Source organism: Scophthalmus maximus, chromosome 15 (genome assembly GCF_022379125.1).
Source record: "Scophthalmus maximus strain ysfricsl-2021 chromosome 15, ASM2237912v1, whole genome shotgun sequence".
Lineage (NCBI taxonomy): Eukaryota > Metazoa > Chordata > Actinopteri > Pleuronectiformes > Scophthalmidae > Scophthalmus > Scophthalmus maximus.
Genome location: NC_061529.1, coordinates 3,505,799 through 3,524,290, shown reverse-complemented (window position 1 = coordinate 3,524,290; position 18,492 = coordinate 3,505,799). Strand labels below are relative to the sequence as shown.

Here is an 18,492-nt window from a genome sequence, read left to right as displayed (position 1 = left end):
AGTCCCAGTTCTTCCGCACCACCTGAAGTCAGCATCTAGCCCCCCTACGTTTGAAGGGCTGTCTGAAGTGGTTTTCGAAGGGCTAGATAACCCCCCTGCACCTCGATCTCCAAAAGAAATGGAACACCCTACCCTACGTGGCAACGGAACAGGGTGTTCCAGACACCTCACTCTCCCCTGCTTCTCTTTGAATCCCCTCCTGCAGGATCCTGAGGCGTTCCCAGGCCAGATGGGATATGTAGTCCGGTACGACTTTGTTGCGTTAAGTCATTTTCTGCTACGCGTTGCGCAGAGAAGCAGTTCGTAGTCGACTGGCGGCCGCGTTGCCCTCGGGCAACCTCTCCTCCCTCGTCACCAAATCCCACAGAGTTCTGAAAAGACATTTCATGCATTCCTTTCTCCCGTTAAAAAAAGAACACATGATCTGGGCACGCGCCATTCACGTCGCATCTGTGTGCGCAAACTGCAGCGGCGCCGTCGGGACGGCTTCACATCCACAGCGGGTCGTCACACGAGGGAGGGCCCGCGGTGGTTTCGGTCGTGATCGGTGGTTTAATTACAGAGAGCACTTCTGAGACGCGCACACACACTCTGGACACGTTCTACTGTTTCTTTTTAACATCTGCTTGTGTCGTAAAAATTTGAGCATTTTAACAACACTGAGGTTTGGCGTAGCGGGAAGTTAGTTTTGTGTGTGTGTGTGTGTTTGTGTGTTTGTGTGTGTGTGTGTCTGCGTTTGCTTCTGATTTCTATTTCAAATCTATTTGTTACGTTCTAAATACGGTCGGTGGCTTTGTTCAACTTGGGTCAATCGTTTTATGACCCCCCCCCCCCCCCCCCCCCCCCCCCAAAAAAAATAAAAAATTTAAAGGAAACGGTGTCATTACATGCATATTGTCATGCAGCAGCTGTGTCCTTAAAGGGATAGTTCAACATTCTTGGAAATCTGCTTACTTTGCTATAAAAACTGAAAAACATTCGGCTGGCTTAGCCTTGCAAAAAAAAGAAGCCTGGCAGTGGGGTTGGAAATAGCTCAGCTGGAGTTGTCCAACAGTCACAGAATCCATCCAGCATCATAGTAAAATTGAAGCTGACACATCATATATATATTATATCCTGTATTTTTTTTATTTTCCATGGGAACCAAAGTGTCAAAACATCACGTCTGATTTATTGGGCAGATTCAACTTTGTGATTTTGTGTCATTTTTAACGCTTCAGGACTAAAACATGATAACAGACGAGCTCTCTACTGTAGGTGCTGATTCATGTCCATCGAACAGGCTCTCGCACCAGTATTCATCATCCAACTCTTCGAAGCAGATCAACGCGTATTCTCCCCCAAATAATATATATAAAACATTTCCTTTACTAAATAAAATAAAAAGAAAGAAAAGTTTTAAAGTGCTGCGGCGTCTTTGACTTTCACCTGCTTGCTCTTTCCCCGAAGTTGGTTTCTCATTGTCCTGTTGTTTCTTAAGTTCAAGTTCGTCCTAGGCGGGACCTTCCCCTTCGCGTGGATCGTGACGTCCTTCAGGCGGCCGGACGCCTCTAGGGGGTTCGCTTTCGACTCATCCGCGGCGGTTTTCTCGCTCTTTGGTTTGACTTTGTCTCCGGCGCCGCCGGGCTTCGGCGCGGCGGACTTCGTCTTCTTCTTCTTCTTCTTCTTCTTCAACTGCTCCTCTCTGTATTTCTGCCACAAAGCGTTCTTCTTCGCTTGTGCCTCCTGCCTGCTCGGAACTTTGTTTTTGCTCAACGGCTTCAATGTGCTTTTCTTTCTCGCGTTCTTGTCGCCTAATTTCCACTTTACTGCGACCGTGCCTGCCGCCGTCGTTGGCGCGGCGGCTGACGCCGTCGCCGTCGTCGCCGTCGTCGTAGGTTGGGCCCGGCTGCTCGTGCGCGGCGGTTGGGTGGTGAGCTTGAGGTTTCTCGGTGGTGGTCTCGTCGGTTTTGCGTTTGTGTCCAGCACGGTCACTGAAATGGCACAGAGGTACACACTGTCTTTACTGTTTTACTGCGCAGCCACACAGAATATGTTCCCTTCGAGACAGCTGGATTGAATATTTAGCTCTGAGAAACAGGCCCCTCAATGTTTTCGGACCCGCTTCCCTCTCATGTCTTTTGTTTTGAATATGTTTTGATGTTGTTTTATGTACAGTAGTTTTACTGACAGTATAATCGCAGTGCTGTTGTACAGTTTGGCAGCAGTTGGACATGAAATCGGGAGGGGGGGGGGGGGGCAGGTTCTCTTAGGGACATTAAATCTGAAGATTAAAATGGTGAATGTAGATGATTTGTTGCAGAAGTGCATTTCTGCATAACACGACACACGAACATCTCAAATCAGCCGAACGGCCTCGATGACGTGTGGACGATCAGCGAGGACATATTTCAGTATCAGGGCCGAATTCATTTTCTTGGCTCCGACCTTCTTTCAGACAAGCTCGGTCGAAGAAGCGTTCTCTCTCTTCCACGTATTCGCGCACCGTCGTGTAAAAAAAACAACACATTACATTACAGTATAGAAAGAAGAGAGGTGATGAAAAGGCAAAAGGTAAACCGGGGGGACTTACATTCCCTGGGCACGAACGGAATCCTTTTCCCCTTCACTTTGACAGGCACCGGCTTCTGCTTGCATTTGCCCGGAGGAGCTCGCCTGCAGGAGTTCACAGCGTTAGAGTCTTTTTGCAGTCGACCCCCATTCAGTTTTTACACAATAGGTTCCTCCAAAATGAAATAGAACAGTTGCTGCGCTTCAGTTACAACCCCGGTATCGAGCAACTGCAGAGGAAAACTGCCCACGTTGGGCTCTTTTGTTCTTCACCAGAACAACACGTTTTATTGGACCACCGCGTGGCGGGAAGTGGAATCTCGCGGCGGGAGCTGTGTGGAGTTTTTGGCGCTCGAGCATGTGTCCCGCCGCACAGACAACCCTAAAGACACCAGGGGAGACATTTCTGGGCCGCACATGAAAAACCGGCGGTCGCCGTGATGCGGGGGATCCCTGGAAACGATTCGCCACAAATAGAATCAGGAGGCGTAATGCTGTCGGACAACATGTCATTTGTCAGGGTTGCAGACCGCGGCCGTGAGCGGAGCAAAGAAACCCACCTAGAGTGGCACCAGCCGAGACCGTGGCTGTGTATTTTAAAGACTTGGGGTTTTAATTATCCGAGCGTCAGTTCATTTTTCGGCCGTGTCCAAATCCACGTTTGCTATTTTGACGGTGGAGGTTGAAACGTCCGGCACGTGGCCCAGAGGCATTGTACTCGAACGCAGCATCTCCATTGATCACGGGGGTTGGGTTTTTATCTGGGGGTGTAACGTGCAACAAACCAATCGCGAGTGCCGTCTCCTCTTTCCTTTCCAAATCAAGGTGTGTGTGTTCACCATAAAAAAACACTCCTCTCGCGCGCGAAGCGGGCGGACGGACGGACGGGAGCCGACCGAGACGTCTGGGCGCGAAGCGAGCGGAGTGAGCGTGTGGGCGCTGGCGCGTGTACGTCACTATCTTGACGATGCGCCGCCATAATAACTGTGAAATACTGTGCCACTGACTTTAGACCAGCTTTTTGATTTGGTCGATTGCGCAAACGGGTTTGGTACGCTACCGCCTGGAGATTGCAACGCACCAACAGAGCTCCTGACCACGTACATACATTTGCCTATTTGATGAATGTACTTATTAACTCTTGCACTTTTGAGTAATATCTCCGTGGTCGAATGCACTTATTGTAAGTCGCTAAATGAATGTAATGTAATATGGAGGCGAACATGGCCGCTCGGATGGATGCAAAGTGCATTTTCGGCCAACGGCGTCGGTCTGAAACTAGTTGAAGAAGACACTTGCACAATAAGGCCCTTCGATTTGAAATTTGCTAATAAACAAATCACTAATTTATGCTGGAAGAATGTTTTCCCATGCATTTAAAAATCCCATGAACGTACATGTGGAAGCCGTACAGTCGGGCCTCTTAAAAGCATCGTTGGCCTGGAAAGGTAATGATTGTTTTTTAATAAAATCAAGCAACTAATATGATAATAACCCTTCCTCAACAGAAGCTGTTAAACAGCTGTTCGTTGTTTAACTCGCACACGGACGCGTTGACTGTTCCAATGTGAGCGATGGCAAGCGGCTTTTTAAACCTGATGGAGTTTTCACGGTAAGTTTGCTAAGAGGTAAATGTGTCAGTATTGTGTAAATCTACGTGGATGATTGGGAAAAAGAAAAAGAAAAAACCTGGAGGGATCCATGAATTTGAAAACGGCTCCAAACGGAGACGTGTTGCTGGGGTACGTGGTGGCCAGGAAGTACAACTCCCCTGAAAACGGACATAAGAAGACGCATGTGAGCGGTTGTTGCCTGACGGGGACTCGGGGAGAGGAAAACGTTCGTCACCTGCTTCGTCTTCCGCGAACGAGATGATGAACTTGTGGTAGTGGTTGACGAGTCCCGGGAAAGAGCAGGTTTCCTTGTCGCCCATGCACACGCTCCTCTCCTTCCAGTTTCCCGTGGCCTTATCTTCCTCCAATGCCATTATTCGACTGCAAAGGACAAAGAAAAAGACGTCATTCTGTTGTAACAGCCGACCAACACTTCAGGCCCGTCGTCTCCTCACTGTACTCTCGTGAGTACAGTGCAAAAGAAACAGACATTAATGGAAAAAAAAATAGAAATAGTGTATAAGAAACAAGAGCTTTAACTATGGAGAAGAGTAATACATTCTGGAAGACATTACTGTCTTTAGAATTAGCCTTTGCCAAAGTGTAATCTCCATCACCTCACAAAGACTAAAGGAATAGTTCAACATTTTGGTAATTGGGTTCATTTGAGTTTTCCTACCAAGACACAGATGAGAGGATCAATATGCCGAATGAAGTCGCAGCCCCACACCGACTGGAGACTAGATCATTAGTGAGCTTTGGCAGCGCTGGTCGCAAGCCTTCCAGCTTTTAAAGCAACTAATGTGACTGGGATTCTTTAGTTGTTTCAATATATTGGAAAATGCACAACAGCTGACGAAAACAAACCCGTTTTGTTCTGTACCCAAACGTTGGAGTAAACCATTCATTCATATCTTACCCATTCATAAAGTCTCCAAAAATGTACAGGCCGTTCAGGTTGGGCGATTCGCAGCCCCGGTACACGTATCCCCCCGTCACGGACTTCCCCACGTGATGGCTGTACGCAAATATGGGCAGGACGTCGTCTGTGCGTTGGCAGAGAGAGAGACGCACTGTTATAACCCAAATCTGGAGCAAAATCAATTTGTGCCTAAATTGATTTAGGCAGAAAATAATAACAGGCGGTGAAAAATTTCACAATGAAATGAAAGGACTCACCCAACGAGGAGTTCTGGCACAGTTTCAGGTCGAAGCACTCGAAGCCCTCCTTGGCCCTCCAGCCGTAGTTTCCTCCCTTCACGATGATGTCGATCTCCTCGTAGCGGTTTTGGCCCACGTCCCCGCAGAATATCCGACCCCTGCCGCGGCGGCCGACGGGGTCTCCGCGGTCCACGGAGCACCGCCACATGTTTCGGACCCCGTACGCGTACACCTCCGGCCGGGCGTCCGGGTCGTCCACGAACGGGTTGTCGGCGGGGACCGTGTACGGCATCCCGCCGGCCGAGGCGCCTCCGTCCACATGGATTCGGAGCACTTTTCCCAGCAGAGCGCTCCTGCGTGGAGGAAAGACACAAAACAGGATACAGCAACAGTTTCAGGCAACACTCTAAAGGGGCTTTGGCTTTGGCCGCAATGGCCGGGTTTCGAACCCACAGCCTCGGGTACGGGACACAGACGCGCTGACCCCGAGGCCAAAACCCCCGAGTCGTAGCCTCCGTCGCTAGCAGCGTCTCCTAAAGCTACAGTGTGTAATATTTAGAAGAACTCATTCACAGAAATTGAATATATTGTCCACAACTATGTGTTCATATATGTATAATCACCAAAGCATGTTTGCTACGTAGTGTCGAATACGCTTGTTGCACAAAACGCTCCGGAATACGTCGCGTTCGCGTTCAACTTCGAGACGCTGCAGGAAAAACGGGATCAGCGGTGCGCCGCCATAAAGTGTCCCCTGTCGGTTGCTCGGTTGGTTGATGGGGTTTGCAACTTTAGCACCGGATGCCGCCAGAAAAATTACAAACAGAATTATTTTTCCGGCGCGCACACAGAACCGACAGCTAGCGGACCGTGAGGAAATATTTGCTTCCAGATTCCAATCGCTCACGGCCCCTTTAACGCTATCGTTGCATGTTGTGATTGAGAATTCGTGAAAACTATATAGCAAGTAAGTTGCGTTTCCTTAAACTAATGGATAAATGATTGAAACAAAATGGCTGAAATGGCCGAGCGGTGGGGCCCTCTTTATATTTCACTTCTTCCTCACACTTACAGAAATCTGGAAGAAAAAAGAAAAAAAAACGTACTTGTTTTGTGCGTTGCCATACTTCCCAAATGGATCCCCGGCTTTTCCGCCATCCCCAGTGAAAATGTACAGGTGTCCATCCAAACCAAACAGCAGCTGGCCTCCGTTGTGGTTCGCAGCTGGCTCCTCGATCTCCAGAATGACCCTGAATGGAGGGGGGGAAGAGGACGCGGCGGTTGAGAGCAGCTTCATCCACAATGGGTGATATTCTTCAAGGTTGGCTTAATTATGCCCATATGCAGGAATTTTGATTTGCAGAAGGGGAGGTTCGCAGCCAAAAAAATCTACCCAAAGACAACAATGCACTAAAATAAAGGTCTATAAAACGTCGAGAATGGAAGTTCATGCGAGTCCAAAGTGCAGGTGCGCTGAAGCACAAGTGTGCAAAGTACTGGGAATGGACATTGAAACCAAGAACCCAAGTGTGCTAGAGTGCAGATGTGCAAATGTGTAAAAAGGTGGTGCAAGGAAATACATCCACATCTGCCATCGAGCATTTCAACAGCCCTCGGGAGCTTTGATCCGCCCTTTACATCTTCAGCACTGGATGGCTCAATTCATTTGTCTGACAGAAGTAAGTGATAACGGAGGAGGATCGATGGATTGAGAGTCAGATGGAGAGTTTTGGTGGAGGGGGTTTGAGGTAAGATTTAAGTTATGGCACGAAAACAATGGAGGTCAATGTGGGAAAAGGAAACCTTCCGTCCGCCTACCTCTCCGTGTACGGGTCGGCCATGTTCATATCGTGCTCGGACACCCTCATCTCACTGATCCTGATCGTCTCCCCCTTGCCGTTGACCCGGATGGAGTAGTAGATGAAGAAGCGCCCGTTGTCCCGGTACCTGGGGTGGAACGCCATGCCCAGGAAGCCCCTCTCGTCGCCCAGCCAGGGCGTGCTGAGCACCTCCCCGCTCAGGTCCAGGAAGGGCTGCTCCACTCGGCTGCCGTCGTGCAGGTACACCCACACGAAGCCCAGCTGCTCCGCGATGAACATCCGGTGCGTGTCGTCGCCGCTGTGCAGCATCAAGACGGGGTTCCTGAGGCCGTTGGCCACCTCGGTCAGGCACAGCTGGAGACACCCCTTGGGGTCTTCCACCACCTGGCCCAGGGTGCCGACGAGGTCGGGGCTCTTCAGGACGTTGGGGTAGCAGTAGTCCTGGTCGGACAGGTTGGCCACGTTGCAGAACGTGGCCGCGTCCCGCTCGGCCGTGTCCCGCAGCAGCTTGTTCTCGGTTAGGTATTTGACCACATGGCGACATTTGCCATGGAAGTCGGAGCAGTAGTCGAAGCAGAGGCCCGGCAGGTCTCTGACGGGCGTGTAGGGGTCCTCGGCATCAAAAAGGTGGGCGGCGTACGGAGAACACTCCTGGGTGAGACAGACGTGAGATGCGACAGTGAACAGATGGTCACAGACGCATTTGAGGGCACTGGTGGGGGACGGGAGGGGAAAATGAAGGGGACACGTGCTGACCTGAGTGAGGTCAACAAATAAAGCATGGAATTGTCCAACTACAGGACACACTTTAAGAAGTGCATCTCAGCAGTACACACACATACATACATATACACACACACGCACACACACGCACCCTGCTGTGCTGTGGCAGAGACATTGCATACCTTCAGTTTGGCTTTCTGCAGCTATAGTGATGTAGGAATTCATTAGTGTTCCAGTGATAGAAATGATTCTCAACACTGCATAATAAGAGAGTTATCAAAGTACGTCACCTCTTCCAACTGCACATTAAAGATTTATAAAGAGAGAAATGTAAATGTTGACTCAGGTACAAAAAAATCAATTAAAGTTGCATGATGATGTTGATGGTGCTTTAATTGGATAAAACTGAAACCAGTTTTTGAGAGTTGATATAGAGCTATAGACTATGATATTAAATTAGACTGTTAAGAGGTTAAGCTTTGGGATGTTGAGACACAAACATGGTCTATCCAATGCAAAGAGGTTTCTGCAGAAGTAAGCCTCAACAGTAAACTATCATCTGACAAATAAGAAATCTTCTATATAGTGAAATAGCTTGTGCCAGAAAATTGTATCCTCACAATATAGCATCCTGAAAAATCACACAATCCAACTCTTTCAAAAAATAAAAAAAGACAATACACTCACCTGGCACATGATTTCCATCAACACGTCTGCGCAGAGCTCCAGACCCTCCACCTCCAGGTGCTCCACGATGTCCCAGTATCTCTCCGCGATCATGTTGTCCGTTGTCTGGTCGCAGCAGCCGAACTGCTCGTACTGCCTGCAGAACTCCAGGTGCCAGAACGGCTTGAAGGGGGGCTCGAAGTCCAGACACTGGGGGTGAGCGGACGCGGGCCGGACCCGGGCGAGCAGCAGCAGCAGCAGCATCACCGTAACCCTCGGGGTCTTTCTGGGTGAGCTCGGTGCGGCAGCCGCGCGTAAAAGCGCGCAGCCGGCTCCGCTTGGAGGGAGCGCGGCGGCAGCATCCCGCGGGCTTGTCATTTTTGCCGTCTGAAGCCCCCGAAGGAATTCGACTGTGTCCTTTATGCACGAGCCAGGGGGTGTAAAAAAATTTGCAAGCTTGCACATGAATGCATGTATTACGCGCGCGCACAGGCATGATGCAGGGCCGTGCCTGCAAGCAGCCCAGTCACCTGACGCCACCATGGTGCGCGGGGTCCCATCAGGCCAACAGTAGCAATTAAAACAAAACCGTTTCCAAAGTTAATTGGATTGTATGTGTTTGTGTGTGTGTGTGTGTGTGTGTGTGTGTTCCAGTCCACATACAGTGTTTTTTGTCGTAAAGTGGTTTTGTCACAAAGCCTTCTCAAACACGAACACACACACAAACACATTCCGACGGGGCACTGTGTGGACTTGTCAATAGTCAAACACACACACACACACACACACACACAACACAAACTGTAATTTTGTCTCACATTCATGTTGAAGTGCCACCGGGCAGCGTGAGGTTTTGTTCAACGACTTGGCAGCAGCTTGGCTCTATATACGCTATATATCCTACAGTGCTACGCTATATATCCTACAGTGCTACTGCCCCAGCATGTCAACACTTTCCTTAGAATACAGCTCACAGGAGGAAAAAGCTGACACCATTTTTCATATCAGTGCCAAGAAAATAAATATACACATAAAAAACCACATGCAAACATCCAAGCGAGGCTTTACTACAGTAGACCTGCAGGGTGGGGAAATTGGTGCATGTAAATTAGCCTGAAAGAAATGTGCAGCCAAGGAAACCTGTTAATTTGAATGACTTTATTCAAATGTCGTAAAGTTGATTTCATCCTTTGATCATTTTAGTCAGTCGGATCGAGTCGAAACAACAACCACAGTGATGGCAAATGGAAAATGACATTACTTTTTGAGCCCAGTGAATCAACAAGTATCATTTTGTACTTTCCAGTTTATCAAAAGATCCATTATTAATTTAAAAAAAGAGTTTTATCTGACATTTACTCCCATGATATTCTGTTAATCAATATGGTAGTTTTTTTCCTACTTTGAATTCGTAAAATTCTTTATCTCTTATAAAATTATGGAGGTTTGAAATTCAACAGACACGATAACTTTGTAAAATAACCTAATCTAATCTAAATTAGCAAATTAGCATGAGAATATAATTAGGCAATAACGTCTTAAGTGAAACATTTTCAATACAAGATATGAATTCTTAGTTGTAATAAAGTGATGTGAAATTGAACTTACGTGATTTGTCCAGCAGGTGGCAGTAACCAATCTGCGATCGCCTCTAAAACGTGTACGAGGAAGCGGAACTACGTCATACTTTATTATTTCGCATTTGTTTTGGTGCGGAGGAAAATTATCAAGTTACTCAAAGTTAAAAAAATAAACTTCCGGTCAGACACTTCAGCTTAAAATATGTTTTCGCAAAAATGGATTTCTTGAGGCGCATTTTAGCTCACAAAAGTTGAAAAAATTTAAAGTAAAATGTAATTATTGAATATATCGATGTTGTTTGTATTTACTTTGAGATATACACGTTCTACAGGGTGCAGCCAGACCGAGTGACCCACAATTTCAATCTGGGAAATGTGCAATTATGGACAATGTACAATCATCACTAGCATAACCACCCGTTTACATTCTATCTGCACTATTATGCTCAGTCAACATAATCAAATCGAGACATTTTATATATATATACTCCTATTTATATAATGTTTATATATATATTCTTTTTTACTCACTGTTCTTTTAAAGTATGTTTGTTATGCAAATGCACCAGTGGGGTAAAATTTGTCAAAAATGTCGTTGTACAGTTTTACATGTACAATGACAATAAAAGGCTTCTATTCTATTTCTTTGAAAAACAAATGTTCCAGTTTATTTTGAAGGGGGTAAATCTGGCCTCTTCCGGTCGCATTGTAGCTAACCGCGTTTAGCTTGATGCGTGGCGATAAGGCGCTGCCAAGATCTGGCATTAAAAATATAATTTGTGTTAAATTATCCAATGCGGCCAAACTCCGCCGCCATGGCGCCTTAAGAGACTCGGACGAGGCCGCGGTTTTAATGCTCGGGGGGCGTTGGACCGGAGTCCGTCTACTTTTCGCCGCCGTGCGCCCGAAACACACGAACGACTGAGTGGTCGCCGCTACAATGAGCTCGGAGCACCAGGGCGCCAGCGAGGACGCGGACGACGAGTCCCGGGACAGGCCCGACGACGACGGCGGCGGCGGCGGCGACAAAGAGGACGACCGCGACATCGACGAGTCGGACGGCGAGGATGACGTCGACCGCGGGGTTCGACCCTCGGTGTCCGCGGGCGCCGCCGGGGTGCGTGCGTCCCCGGCGGCGCCCGAGGTGCCGGAGCCCGGCTGCCGGCCGAGCGCCGCGCCGCAGCCCGGGGGCGTCACGGGCGACAGCGTGTTCTCCTGGCTGCAGAGCAGGACCATCCGACGCGGCGTGTTCGTGGACCCGGCCCGGGACAACTTCAGGACAATGACCAGCTTGTACTGCTCCATGAATCCGGCGGCGGAGTCGGTGAACCTGAGCACGCAGACCCACGGAGCCGTGTTCAACCTGGAGTACTCCCCGGACGGGTAAGACCGACGGACACGTCAGGGCCTTTCACCTGGAGCTCGTGTTCCCGGGATGTTCCCACTGTCGAAGGACCGGGAGGCGTCCCGATCCTCACGACTGCCAAGCTGAGCAGGCGTCACATGCTTTAGATAGATGTTGTTATGGCAACAGTTTGGAAACTTCTTCATGTTGTAGAGACTTTGGTGGCTGTGAAAACAGGCGATGTAATAATCCATCTGACCAAAACATCACAATTTGAAGTTGTTGAATTGCTATAAATGAAACCGCGTAGGTCTTTTCAAAGCAACTCACAATAAACAACAACAACAACAACAACAAGGTGCAGTGACCAGACCGCAGACGTAAATGAGATAAATCCTGCAGCCAAACCAGGTCAAGCTGTGTCCAGTCAGTCTGCTCACTGGCTCGTGACCTCAGCACAAACCAACACACACACACACGTCATGCAAACACAAAACACACACACACACACACACACGTACGTCATGCACACACACACACACACACACACGTCATTCGCACACACACACACACAGATCTATCTTATTGTCATTATTGCTTTTGCAGGGTTGACTAAAACGTTTAACGTGAAGAGGCTCAACGTGACTTAACGTGCGACACTCAGTTGTGTTTTAAGTCACAAACACTTACACCTGTCAAAAAAATCCAAACTGAAAACCCTATCATCACGGACGTTGTCTCACTTTAAGCACATTGCGTCACAATAAAGCCTTTTCCTTATAATGGGCTTCAATTGGGAAAACTCTGAATGTAAGATAACGTCCACTATTCCAGGATTTCGGTTTTGAATTGGCCTGTGGCGAATTTGTTCTGAGAGGAATTTGGTGGTTATTAATCGCTGCTTTGGCACGTTGAGTCACGTTAAGCCTTTTCCACATGAAGCATTTTCAGAACGTGAAATCCAGGTTATTCACGCAACTGCTTTCGCCCGTGGACTTGATGTTTGGCTGAGAAAATCAACAGAGCGTCGTTTGATTAGACGATCTTTTCATTTAATCCAGAATCAATGATCTCCATCAAAACTGTGCCATAATTCCGAGAACGGTCTCCAGACTGTCCGCAAAGGAAAGACAATTGAAGTTTCTTCGATCACGCGGCCAGAGAGATCAATTCTTTCCTCCTCTTGTGTGTGTTTGTGTGCTTGTGTGCGTGTGTGTTTGATTTGTGTGATTTGCCGTCCGTAGGTCTGTGCTGACCGTGGCCTGCGAGCAGACTGAGGTCCTGCTGTTTGATCCCATCTCGTCCAAACACATCAAAACGCTGACGGAGGCCCACGAGGACTGTGTCAACAACATTAGGTGCGTCTCTCCATCAACACGCGGGGGGGGGGGGGGGGGGGGGGGGGGGGGGGGGGGCAAGAGAGTTGAAGCTCATTCTGAAAATTAAAAGTTCTTTCTCTTGACTGTCCGTTTTCCCCTCCCGCAGGTTTCTGGACAACCGTCTGTTTGCCACCTGCTCCGACGACACCACCATTGCATTGTGGGATCTCCGCAAGCTGAACTCCAAGGTGTGCTCGTTGCACGGCCACGCCAGCTGGGTGAAAAACATCGAGTACGACACCAACACGCGCCTGCTCGTCACGTCGGGCTTCGACGGCAACGTCATCACGTGGGACACCAACAGGTCGGCCGTCGCTCATATTGTCCACGCTGTAGATTCTAATGTAAATACGAGGAAATGTACATATTCAAATGATCTTGAATAGTGAGCGGATGAATGCTTTTAAAATTCTTGTAGTTTTTAATGATGTCACACTTTTCCAACCAAAATGGCATCATCATTATATGTTTGTTGAACCTTCTGTCGTCGTCCTTTTTTTTCTTTCTCTTCTCCCTCCGCAGGTTTACAGAAGACGGCTGCCCGCACAAAAAGTTCTTCCACACGCGCTACCTGATGAGGATGCGTCTGACGCCCGACTGCTCCAAGATGCTCATCTCCACGTCGTCGGGCTACCTGCTCATCCTCCACGACCTGGACCTCACCCAGTCCCTCGAGGTGGGCAGCTACCGCATGCTGCGAGCGCGGCGGACTCCCCTCACGTCAGGTCAGATCACAAAAATCTAAAAATCTGTCACTACTTTTTTTTCCAAACTTACTTTTTGCATTTTTTTATTACTGTCAAATTGTCTTTTCTTTCTTCATACTGTTCATACTGAGTTGATTAATTCTTGTTGAACCACAGAAAACCATCAGAAAATAAGTAGCTGATTTGATTATGAAATCGTAAATCAGGTGTTTTGAGGGTCGAGTTATTGTTTTTAGTCTTATATCAGGAAAATTTAAAATATATATATTTGCAGAATGCAGTTTGATAAGTGCAATGATTTGCAAAAATCTTTTGGAGGCCGATGCAGAAACTAATTAAGAGTGAGATATTGGTCGATACTGTATATAGAAAATATAAAAAATTGGCAATGATTCCTTCGACGTCCTTATCAAACCCGCATGACAACGGAATGTTATTGAGGCTTGATATTTTACAGTTTAACCCTTAACTTTATTATAAATAACTATAGACTAAAAGAACTACAAGTACAACCAAATACATTAAAGATGAAAAAAAAATGTTAAGTAAATTATTCAGAATTGTTTATTCTGTGAAATAAACATAAATGTCTGTGAAAGGCTCATATCGTCCGAAATTATTGGCCAACGGATGAATCAGTCGGGCTCTAACTGGCTAATTGAGTTGTTTTTTTTGTTGATTTAATATTAAATTGATTTGCCTCATCATCACTGTTGTTTCCAGTTTAACGAAAGTGCCCTTTGACCCCGATGTGATTCTGTAGATGGAGGCACATCAGCGTCCAGGTCAGCCGGGACCCCTCGGCAGGGAAATGACTCCAGCAAGATCCACCCTCACAGAGAAGGTGAGATCAATCATGATATTACAAGTGAGTAACCAATGATGTTTGTAAACTATAAAACTATCAAAACCCCTTCTTTCTTTTTTTTCTCGCAGGCATTTCTCCCCGGAACAGTCTGGAGGTTCTGACTCCAGAGATCCCCGGAGAGAGGGACCGAGGGAACTGCATCACCTCCCTGCAGCTCCACCCCAAGGGCTGGGCCACGCTCATCCGCTGCTCCAGCAACATGGACGACCAGGAGGTGAGAAACCTCGAGCAGCGAGATTCCCCTCTTCTCTCTGAGCCACTTGTTCTCCGTGCTCACATGACTCGGTTGCCATCTTTTTCCCCTCTCTCCCTCTCCCCAGTGGACGTGTGTGTACGAGTTCCAGGAGGGGGCGCCCACCCGGCCGCTCGTCTCCCCGCGCTGCTCGCTGCGCCTCACCCACTACATCGAGGAGGCCAACGTGGGCCGTGGCTACATCAAGGAGCTGTGCTTCAGCCCCGACGGGCGGCTCATCTGCTCGCCGTACGGCTACGGCGTCCGCCTGCTGGCCTTCGACGAGCGCTGCGGCGAGCTGGCCGACTGCATTCCCGTCCAGACCAGCTGCCTCAGGGAGATCCGCTCCATCTACTCGCACAGCGACGTGGTGCTCACCACCAAGTTCTCCCCGACGCACTGCCAGCTGGCCTCGGGCTGCCTCAGCGGACGCGTGGCCCTTTACCAGCCCAAGTTCTAGCGTCCGGAGCTGTCGAAGGGGGCACGGTGCACCGCAGACCTGGGTGGAGCTAATACTCTTTCAGGGTTCCTGGTTTGATTCCAACTTTGATAGTTGCACAAAAACATAAGATTATTGCACTGCCCCTGATATTCTATGATTTTTAGACCCTTGTCGTGTAACATTTGGTAGAAATGAATCAAAGCCCTCAGGAAGGAAATCAAATTGACGGGAGCGTGAAATTTAAAATTCCAAGCATTTGTTTTAAAGTGCTCAGCTGACCAGATGGGTGGGAACTATACAACGCACGCACATGTTTCCAAACGGTGCGACACGCAGGTATAAATATGAGTATATTCTTGGAGGCTCAATTTGACTTTAAAATACTTATTTAGAATTATGTGATTTTCCTGAAAAACCCACTCAGCCAGACAAAAAAAAAACTCCACCCATCTGGCACCAAATGTGGATAAAATAAACCTGAAATAACTATTTCCACACCCAGGTCTGCAGCTGTGACGCAGACGCAAAGAAGGAGAAGACTTTTGGATGGAAACATTCAGCCTGTCTGACGCTAAAAAACAAAAGAAAAGGGCAAACTTGACTTCCGTCCAGACTGAGAGGAGAGGGGTTCGCAGCCCAAAACCTTGACACCCTTGATCATTTGAATCAAGAGATGCAACACGGCGTCAGCGAAAAACAAACTCTGAAGGTCGTCTGGGACTTTTTTTTTCGTACTAAAGATGAACTTCAGTTCTCTGCAGCAGTAGAAAACGTTGACCCTTTTTTGGAGACCCGGCTCGTCCAGACGTCGCCGCGTCAGGGACAAAAAAAACAACACTAAGGATGCAAACGGACGCGAACCCATTGAGTTTTCACGACACAAACGGGGAAACAGGCGCCTCGTGTCCGTCGCTCTCAGCTGCTCCGCTCTGCTCATGCCTTTTTTCTTCTACTGGTGCTGCTTCTCTGCTCAAACAATCTAGACTTACAGGACTCATCATCATCATCATCATCATCAACGCCTTTCTCCTGGCTCCTCCACCTCGTACCCACCTGTACTTTTCTTCTTCTTCTTCTTCTCCATCCCTCGTTTTCACCTTGGTGGTCCTGAAAGTTTGTTTTTTTTAGTGGTTATGTTGGTGCGTTAGCGTCGGCACAACTCGTCGTCGCACGGTGTTTTGATTTAATTTGGGTCAGTTTTTATCTTGAGAAGAAACTTCATGTTTCTGGGCAATTCAAAGGTCCAGCTGCTGCCACAATCTTATTTTCCCACTTTTCTTTACAAACCAGTATTGCAGCGTATACCCCCCCCCCCCCCCCCCATAATCAGACGTTGGCGTTATTCTATCTTCTTGATTTACAGAAATTTACAGTGTGTGTGTGTGTGTGCGTGCGTGCGTGCGTGCGCGTTTAAGTCATAATCTAAATAAACTACAGTTCTACATGTTCGTAGTAATGAAGGAAAATGTTCAAGTGTTCTTAACAGTTTTTTTTTGTCTTTACAACAATGGAGAATCGTGGCATCAGCATTTGTTTGTTCTTTTCAAAGTTCTGGTTAGTAATGACAAAAAAAATATAGAAACATGTCTGGCAGAAGAGTTTCATTGGTGGTCTAATATTTCATATTTTACGGGATCGTTACCAACAGACATTTGACTTGTTGTTCTGACCTCGTGCTTCATTTCGTCGACTCACCTCAGTGTTTGGTTCTGTTTCTCTCGTTCTCATGAAGCATTTGTTATTTTTTAAGAAGCCAACTGACTTTTTTGGTACTGTTTAACCACTGTCGATGCTTTTGTGTTTGCAACCGGTGTGTAGTATATCTGCTGTAAGAGCCGAGCACACACACACACACACACGTTTGGGGCTGTTGATGTAAAACTGGCGGTGCAGATAGATACTAATGTGCTGTCGTGTGAACAATAGATAGACATAAAAGCGTTCTACTACTATGCATTATCAGCCTTTATGAAGATTATCCTTTTTTTCTTCTTATTTATGCGAGTGCGCGACGCTCTTCGTTAAGAGCGGTCAGATGCCAAAATATATACATTTTTGCGTGGATACGTGGTGAAGTGTGAGCTGACAACTGAATTTTACGCGTCTGCTCATGTGAATTTAAAAAAAATCTATTCTTTACACGTTGCAAAAGCTCAAAATTGGAATTGTTTGATATTCTTAGAAATTGCCTTATTCGCTTTCCTATAAATCTGTTTTCAGATATGAACTGAAGTCGGGACATTTTCCTGAAACTTTCCATAGGTGGGAAAAATTGGGTCTGAACATTTTCCAGAGTTTGTCTTTCAAATATGAGGAACCTGGGGAGATTTAGGAGAGAACATTGATTCCACTCTGACGTGGCCTGAACGCAGCTTTGTTGACATCAATGTTCTCAACGAAAACTCACCGCCAGGCGGCGTTAAGTGTATTTCCCCCCCCCCAAATATTTGAAGGATAATTAAGAGATGAATCTGAGATTTGAGGAGGAGTGTCAACACTTCTTAATAACTTCATAATTCCCAATCACAACCTGGTCCAGCCTATAAGAGGAAAGATGATTTTCTTAACACGTTGTTACCTCAGTTCACTGCTCACGACGTGCGTTGTTCATTTCACTTTCAGTTCAGTCAATTATCATCTTTTTCCCGGGAACTCTTCTCTCCCTCGTTTAGGATAAACTCGTTGCTCAAGACTTCACGAGTGGAACTGCTAAATTTTACAGTCACAATAAGTTTTTATTTAATTGACTGAGCTGAAGGTTCAAACGATTCACTGCTGCTTTTATTTCACTTATTCTCGTGAGCTCCTCAGAGAGAAGTGTCTTATCTGCCATCTTCAAAAAAGAAAAATTGGATTTATTTTTATGAATTGGACCTGTTCTTTTGTTTTGTTGACTGCTGTCCTGTTCTGGGGTTTTTAACCTGTATCCTGTTGTGGGTTTACTGAATGTTCTCTGTAGTTCTGTTGTCGCCTGTCGCCCCTCACACCTGGGGAGCGGTGGGACGGGTCGAGTTGTTTCCTACCTGGCTAATACACGGCGAGTAAAAAAATCCCGACAACGATACTTACATGGTACTTATTATCACTGAAATAAAAGGTTAGCTTCTTTTGCACTGCTGACTGACTGGTGTTTGAGTTTCAGTAGTGTTGTTGTTACTACTTTTCTTATTCTAATATTACATTTTCTCACATGCAGAGCTCAGAGTTAACCACTAGATGGCAGTAAAAGTCACCGTCAACAAAGAACCTGCAACACAGCCGACATATTCACAGCGAATATGACTCTGCATGTATACTGTGTAGGATTCGTTGAGTACAGATGCGGGGTTTTTCCTCCTCTTCTCATGACCCTTAATTTCTTTTTCGTGACCCCCCCCCCCCCCACGTTCCGAAGTCTTGAACTGAG

At 47.2% G+C, this 18,492-nt stretch overlaps 2 protein-coding genes across 3 annotated transcripts; one reads left to right on the top strand and one right to left on the bottom strand.

Annotated features, from left to right (window-relative positions):
* Positions 1-1,105: 1,105 nt before the first annotated feature.
* Positions 1,106-10,828, bottom strand: hhipl2 (HHIP-like 2). The gene is made up of 9 exons (XM_035609645.2): positions 8,555-10,828; positions 7,143-7,795; positions 6,431-6,574; positions 5,343-5,677; positions 5,083-5,209; positions 4,399-4,544; positions 4,240-4,321; positions 2,573-2,655; positions 1,106-1,973 (listed from the first exon to the last, which is right to left on the bottom strand). The coding sequence occupies exons 1-9, from the start codon at positions 9,074-9,076 to the stop codon at positions 1,399-1,401; spliced, it is 2,667 nt and encodes an 888-aa protein (XP_035465538.2). The 5' UTR covers positions 9,077-10,828; the 3' UTR covers positions 1,106-1,398.
* Positions 10,829-10,840: 12 nt separating this feature from the next.
* On the top strand, positions 10,841-18,199 carry wdr32 (WD repeat domain 32). 2 transcript variants are annotated; one of them, XM_035609675.2, is made up of 8 exons: positions 10,841-11,207; positions 11,247-11,496; positions 12,703-12,816; positions 12,944-13,141; positions 13,360-13,562; positions 14,308-14,388; positions 14,481-14,626; positions 14,733-18,199. In XM_035609675.2, the coding sequence occupies exons 1-8, from the start codon at positions 11,054-11,056 to the stop codon at positions 15,102-15,104; spliced, it is 1,518 nt and encodes a 505-aa protein (XP_035465568.1). In that variant the 5' UTR covers positions 10,841-11,053; the 3' UTR covers positions 15,105-18,199. The 2 variants fall into 2 exon arrangements, with proteins under 2 accessions (XP_035465568.1, XP_035465567.2); XM_035609674.2 differs by having other exon boundaries at positions 10,841-11,496.
* Positions 18,200-18,492: the final 293 nt, after the last annotated feature.

Coding starts and splice junctions, on each gene's coding strand:
- hhipl2 (XM_035609645.2), bottom strand. CDS start 9,076: ATGGTGGCGTCAGGTGACTGGGCTGCTTGCAGGCACGGCCCTGCATCA. Junction 6,575..7,142: donor GCCGACCCGTACACGGAGAG/GTAGGCGGACGG, acceptor CCCTCCATTCAG/GGTCATTCTGGAGATCGAGG. Junction 4,322..4,398: donor GTTCGCGGAAGACGAAGCAG/GTGACGAACGTT, acceptor GTCCGTTTTCAG/GGGAGTTGTACTTCCTGGCC.
- wdr32 (XM_035609674.2), top strand. CDS start 11,054: ATGAGCTCGGAGCACCAGGGCGCCAGCGAGGACGCGGACGACGAGTCC. Junction 12,817..12,943: donor GACTGTGTCAACAACATTAG/GTGCGTCTCTCC, acceptor CCCCTCCCGCAG/GTTTCTGGACAACCGTCTGT. Junction 14,389..14,480: donor GATCCACCCTCACAGAGAAG/GTGAGATCAATC, acceptor TTTTTCTCGCAG/GCATTTCTCCCCGGAACAGT.